Below are 7,141 nucleotides of genomic sequence, written 5' to 3'. Positions count from 1 at the left end.
TTTCGGTACATAAAACCAAACCCGTAAAACCACCGGTTTGGGATCCAAGACGAGTGGTAGATCATCTTAAGAAAACAACACCGGTGGAATACAGTCTAGAAGAACTCTGCCATACTCTGCTGCTTCTCGCATTGGGACGAAGGGTTCATGACCTCACACTACTCAGTATAGTAGACAATGGATTAGTGGATAAAGGTGACCACATAATTTTATGGCCAGTGTTTGGCGCAAAGACAGATACTGCCAAGCATCGTCAATCGGGATGGAAGTTAAGCACTTCCACATGTCAGAACATCGACCCAGTATTCTGGCTATGGAAACTCGTATGCGTGTCAAACCGAAGGAAAGAGGAAGGTGAGGATATTTCAGAATTATTTATATCTTCAAGAGGACCACCAAAACCAGCCACCAGGGCAGTTATAGGGAATTGGATAAGGTCAGTCCTGTTAGAAGCAGGGATACAAGAACCACCAGGCAGTGTCCGATCAGCGGTGGCTTCCTTAAACTGGCTAGAAAAATACCCGATAGATGACATCTTAGAGAGGGGTAACTGGCGCAGTGGTCGACATTTCACGACTACCTACTACCAGAGAACGATGGACACACCAACATCAGGAGGGGCAAGAACCATTAACTTCTCTATTCAACCCTATACATTGAACGGCACGTTGGACTATAATACCTCGTCAATGAATCATGGTCACATACAGGAATTTGGCATCCCAACACCAGGTGATAACAAACACATCAAGGACTTCAAAGTCAAATTCGAACAATGAAAAGAGTTTTACCTAACTCTTATTATTCATGTTGACTTTTTTTGAACCAGGTAACTTCTACCTGGTTCCTTGAGCCATATCATAATGTAACTCGTATCATTGAACCTGAACTGAACGAAACAAATGGCACCGTTGGATTTATTTGATTTGGAACCGTTTGGTAGAATGTCCACGGAAACGCTTTTCTGACAACTAATTAGTGTTGCCAGTACTTAAAATTAATTCATAATATATTAATTTCTAAAACAGAAACATATTTATTGAAACGTCAACTTGTTATGAAATTCTAACCTCCTGTCGTGGTCTACAATAATACAAATTTAACAAACTGTCGTATTCATTCATTTTAAATATACAAAATATAAAGAATGCTTCATAAATAGGTAGCCATTTAGTTAATTTGTAAGATTTATAGGTATGACGAGTTTTTAAAAATAACTTGATTAAAGCTTTTCATAATTGACCACTTGTTCATGTCGACAGTATGATATTGTGACTTATACGACAATCGAACATATTATTAAATTGATAAAATTCGTTAGGTAATATAAAGATCATTACGGGTTGATTTAACACAGTTTGTAGTTCTGAATCTCATTATTTAGATAAATTTATAATAGTTTTCAGAGTTAAATATATTTTGCCCTGCACCAAAGGGGAGGCATTTGTATGCATCCAAAATTAAAAAAAAATATATATGCAGGGCTTATCTGATAATAATATTAAGTTAAATAGATAAAATATTGTAATTAACTATATAATCAAATTTCCAACATACCTACCTGTATTTTGTGTCTAATAGGTTTATATAAACAAGTAATTTTATACACAATATGTCAAAAACGAACCCATGTTATATTTTTATTTCATAAAATATTTTCTCAAATACACATGTGTAAATAGGTAGGTAATATAATAACCTTTTTTTTTTGTTTGTAATTAACTGTAATTATTTGTGTTTTTTATTTAACCGTTTTATCTAAACAATAATGCTACCTATGATATTTTATATAGAACAATAATATGTAAAAACAAGACCATATTTTTTATTCCAATATTTAACCATTTGCTATTAACTGATTTGTGTATAATTTTTCATAATATTATTGTGTTTTTTGTGTTATTAAAAATAAAATACTTACATCCATTTGCATTATTTTTTCTTACCCTGAATCCCTAATAAAGTTTTTATTGCGGGAACTTTTTATAATGAAAATACGTTTATCATAAATTGGTTGTAAGCAAATGTGTTGATAAAAAAAATACTCAGTGGGGCGTTTTTATGTCCGAGTATGGCCCATTTGCAGCAAAGTGAACCTAATTTCAGAGAAATAGAACTTTCTCTCACAAAACGAGTACACACTGACATATTTTGTGTGCTACCTCTGGAGAGGAGTCCAATCTCTTTGGATAAATTAGTAAAATAACTCCTCACGCGGAAAAGGAAGAGCAAACTCTATGTCAAGGACTTCAAAGTCAACATGAATAATAAGAGTTTTATTGGGGTAGGTAAAACTCCTTTCATTATATTTTTTTGGCCGAAATCAAAGACAATTATTAATCTCTTTGGCCGTTGGCCGAAATACTATAATTTCTTGGACCGCGTCCTATATACGATGACAAAAAGTTGGCAGCACTGCACAAGCCACAAAAAGTTCGTATCATTGAACCTGAACTGAACGAATCAAATGGCACGTTGGATTTATTTGATTTGGAACCGTTTGGTAGAATGTCCACGGAAACGCTTTTCAGACAACTAATTAGTGTTGCCAGTACTTAAAATTAATTCATAATATATTAGTCTCTAAAACAGAAACATATTTGAAACGTCAACTTGTTATGAAATTCTAACCTTCTATCGTGGTCTACAATAATACAAATTTAACAAACTGTCGTATTCATTCATTTTAAATATACAAAATATAAAGAATGCTTCATAAATAGGTAGCCATTTAGTTAATTTATAAGATTTATAGGTATGACGAGTTTTTAAAAATTACTTTTGATTAGAGCTTTTCATAATTGACCACTTGTTCATGTCGACAGTATGATATTGTGACTTAGACGACAATCGAACATATTAAATTCGCTGGGTAATATAAAGATCATTCCGGGTTGATTTAACACAGTTTGTAGTTTAGAATCTCCGTTACAAAATATAAATAAATTCTTTGTCTGACATAATAATTATAGTAATGATATTAAATCGAACTTGCATAGAAAATAGTGCCGGATTTTGAGATAATAACACCAAAAGCGGCGTCTTGTTCGCGTATGGTTACTTATGAATAATAGGTATTGATTATTAATCTATAATACATATAATTCAAGTGAACTCCTATGGTGTAAATATCTAACATATTAATATGAACACCTCACGATATATAAATGCCGAAATGCCAAAACACTTTGACAGATTGCCATTTATTAGTCTATGGATCGTCCGAATTGGTTTGACGTTTCATGTCAAACCATTTCTGATGGTCCGAGAACGGTTTGATTTTCAATGATACACTGAACCAAACGTCAAATCTCAAACCATTTCCGGTCAACTACAATTTGTATTTATAATGTCTATGGTTTAATTTGATTTGTTTCGTTCATGTTGAAAGCAAACACCATACCATAGACTAATATAGCAAACACAGTATGGCAAACACAAACAAGCAAACAAACAAACAAATGAGAGAGCGTCGGGTCGTTGTTGGATGGTTGGTTGCATTAATATTATTTTACGCAGTGAGAACAAAGTGAACAAACAAACTCGAAAGTTCAAGATACGGAGAACAGTCTCATCGGTATTATTCACTATTCAGTCGACAAAGTGACTATAATAAGATGCTTCTCTAATTACCGGCAACAGGCCGAATATTTGCAGTCATACGCACGTGGCGTGAGTGTTTATGAACGTAATTTACTCAAGAAAACTTTGGAAAATGAAGTGTATCGCTTAGTGCCTATTTACACCGACCTATTTCGATTGTATGTCGGATATCTTTATATTAAGATAGAAACCGTTAATAACGAGGCGTTCAGTTAGTAGTCGGCACCGGTCTCAAGGAAGAAAGAAGATGGCATCAAATTCCACACGTGCCAAAAGTGTGAAAAAATTAGTACGTAATACAGAAAGAAATGTTCACAGAAAGAGCCAACCCCCAGAAACATCGCACTCCAATGTGTGTTTTGATGTAGCCAGTTTGCGTGAGTCAGCATCTGATCAAATTTCACGCCATTTCACGAGTACATTTTCAGATCCCGAGTTGCACACAGCCAAGATTTTTGTGAAGCAAATAAAAACTGTTGAAGAACTGGCCCCTGAGAAATACAATCTCCAGCAAATGGAAGGAGCGAGCAGAGTTCTTGCGGACAAAGAGGTATGTACCTATTAATTGCAATCCATAAATCATTTCAAAGTAGATATGACAAGTGTTAATTTTACAGAAATTGAATATAAATTATTGGGATCCGGTTTGTATGCGTTGTCCAGTATCTGTCCCAGTATGGTTAGAAATACATCATCATGTCACGTGAGCATCAGCGCATCTATTTTAAGCCTCAATTACATTGAGCTTCTTTACGAGCTGTTTATTGGCGAATTTACAATCTGCCTGTAAAGTCGCCCAGTGTAATCATCGAATAAGCTAATAAGCAGGTTGTAAACACTCTACCGAGAAAAGTTGAAAGCTGGTCAACTTTACACGCTACACGCCGGCGTGCTGCGCCTACTGCGTCTGCGCAGTAGAGCGCAGTACCAACCTCCCGGTAAAAAAACGAACTACGTTCTGTCAAAATAGTCGCTGGCTTGTGGCTTCTCAGCGAATGGAAAGTTTTGTGTGTAACCATCAAATCGCAGTAGCTGAATCGTCCGCTTTTAAATTCGCCAATAAACAGCTCGTAAAGAAGCTCAATGTACTTGAGGCTTTATACACAAGGCGGCTATCGAGGGTCATCATATTTATGTATTGAGGTATTATAATTGTCACAATAAGTTAGCCATCTAAACTCTCAAAACTGTATCTCGATATCTAAAAGTTACAGCCAAGAGAGAGGCTGTTTAAACATAGCACTTGTTGACATTTAATAATAACTGGGGTAATTGTGCCACAGAGGTGGATACAAGCTTTTATAATATTTTTTTTACAAAAACAGTTTATTCCATGTAGACAATTATAATAAATACCTTTTTCTGTCGAGTCTGTTCTTTTCGATCCAATAATCGTTAATTGAAAATTTGAAATTTTCATACATTTTGATACACCATTATCACAAATAAGATTATATGAGGTAATATTAAGTTGGGGTAGGTTAGATTAGGTTAGGTTTGGTTTGGTCTAAAAAGAAAGTTGTAAAATCTCGTGTCCACCTCTGCGGCACATTTACCAGAACTGGCAACCTAAAAAAGTTATGTGTCAATTACCTGTCATTTGTAGCTCCATTCTGAACTACTAAACACCAAGATCACGTGTATCGAAAATGTGAAGAGGAAATAAAAACTTATCACGCGTGAGGTTGGTGGTGTAGCGTGAGGTGACATCGTTGGATTTGAAACACAATTAAAACTACCTTGCCCATGTCGTGTGTGTGTGTTTATAGCTAAGTCTGCTTTAGTAAAGGTATTACAGTATTGCTTTTTCATTATAGATAGCGCAGCAGATGAATTTCCACTTCAATGAAAAAATTTACAAGGACCTCGTAGCGCTTAACATAAGCGAGACGGAAACGGTACGACACCGACCTGCCAATTTCAAACATGTTCCGGTGAAGCGGAGAGATATGGAACCCGATCTACAAGATTTCTACATTCAGGAGGAGCAGTTTGATTCTCCGATAGCAGTGTCATCTATTAAGGTCAAATGTTATCCATCAGTAAATTATAATGGCTTGGATTTTTACCAAAAATTCAAGGCTTGGGATAGATAGTAAATAATTTATATATTTGTACATTCGGGCACGAATTTATTGTTTGCCTTGTAGAATGTAAATATTCAACACAACATAGTTTTATGGAATAGTAAGGCGGTATCAAAACTGATCAATTGGGAAACGCTGCTCTGTCTTGAATCTTATGGTCTCATCTAAGTATAGCTAAAACTGAGTTGATTTGTAATTTTGTTCATAGTTTATTATAAAATTTTCATCAGTATTTTTTAACTACACATGAAGATTGCGATATATAAATAAAAACTGATACCGAGATTCCTGATGCTGATGGTCACGTTACCATACCGTTATACCAGTCAAAATTACAAGTTGATCTTCGCCCATTACAAGAAAATTAACAAATACATCAAATCAAATGACAATTTAATACAAACTTTTGTTCGTTTTGTTAATTATAAGATCATACATACTGTAACTCCGAGGAAAGTGGCGGATGAGGATCTGAGGAGTTTCGTTGTTTGGAGTCATCGTTCTTTGTGGTTTTTGTAAGAGAGAGACATGAGAGACATAGGTGAATTGATATTGTATTATGTGTCAGCATCAAGTATATTAACACTTTTTAATCGGGCGCCTGGAACAATAGACATATCCTGTGGCGGGCGTTTTTCGCGATTAGCGCAAAAATATATTGCTTTCTTAAAATTGACACAACTTCTAAACCAAACAATATTTTCGATTGAAATTTTCAAAGAAATCATATGTGACATTTGATTATTAAAAATAAATTATAAATACTTTGATTAGGTACATAATTTCACTATATTTCTAAGCTGAATATAAAAACCTGATATCAATTTATTAAATGGCACTCAATATTAAATATTAAAAACATTCCATGTAAAAGATAACATATTTATTCATATCATATAATTATATAATAAATAATAATATATACTTGCCATGCCCGGCAAGTTTACAATCGCTGGATGTGTGAAATCTGATCGCGTAAATATTTGAGAAATACGTGTCGCCCAAACGCTGTTGGCGAACATTCAGTGTATAATATTTTATTGCTTCTTGTCAAAAAAGGGTCTTAGGCGGTTACCGCGCTTAATTTGAAGAAGCCATTCAACTTATGAATCATAGTATTTATTCTTCCAAAGAATCAATGCACTCCATTATATGTTGATAATCAATCACATACTAAAGAAAGGTGCATGTATCATCTAAATTTATCAAAGTATATGCTTGTTTATAACAACAATAACAATTGAGTAAACAAATAATAAAAATATATGTAAAGAGCAGTGGAAGATTGGTAAGTACAACTGGCATTGCAATGGATTACAGTACAATCATTGCATTCTGCAAACAACTGGTCTATCTGTGTGGAATGACAGTGTTTTGATTTTATTTCTCCTGGGCAGATAAAATAGGGCGAAATATGTAACGGAACACTTGATTCACTGTGGCACAGTCAG

The 7,141-nt window shown here is 34.5% G+C and overlaps 1 protein-coding gene across 1 annotated transcript; it reads left to right on the top strand.

Moving 5' to 3' along the window:
• Positions 1 to 3,447: 3,447 nt before the first annotated feature.
• LOC147068372 (uncharacterized) lies at positions 3,448 to 6,559 on the top strand. Its single transcript, XM_085953408.1, has 2 exons — positions 3,448 to 4,153; positions 5,421 to 6,559. The coding sequence occupies exons 1-2, from the start codon at positions 3,851 to 3,853 to the stop codon at positions 5,697 to 5,699; spliced, it is 582 nt and encodes a 193-aa protein (XP_085809534.1). The 5' UTR covers positions 3,448 to 3,850; the 3' UTR covers positions 5,700 to 6,559.
• The last annotated feature ends 582 nt before the right edge of the window (positions 6,560 to 7,141 follow it).

Source organism: Rhyacophila brunnea, unplaced genomic scaffold (genome assembly GCF_057557595.1).
Source record: "Rhyacophila brunnea isolate RB1 unplaced genomic scaffold, BYU_Rbru_1.0 scaffold_3, whole genome shotgun sequence".
NCBI classification, from domain to species: Eukaryota; Metazoa; Arthropoda; class Insecta; order Trichoptera; family Rhyacophilidae; genus Rhyacophila; species Rhyacophila brunnea.
Note: the sequence above shows the minus strand (reverse complement) of the source record. Positions and strands in the feature narration are given on the sequence as shown.

Coding starts and splice junctions, on each gene's coding strand:
- LOC147068372 (XM_085953408.1), top strand. CDS start 3,851: ATGGCATCAAATTCCACACGTGCCAAAAGTGTGAAAAAATTAGTACGT. Junction 4,154..5,420: donor GAGTTCTTGCGGACAAAGAG/GTATGTACCTAT, acceptor TTTTCATTATAG/ATAGCGCAGCAGATGAATTT.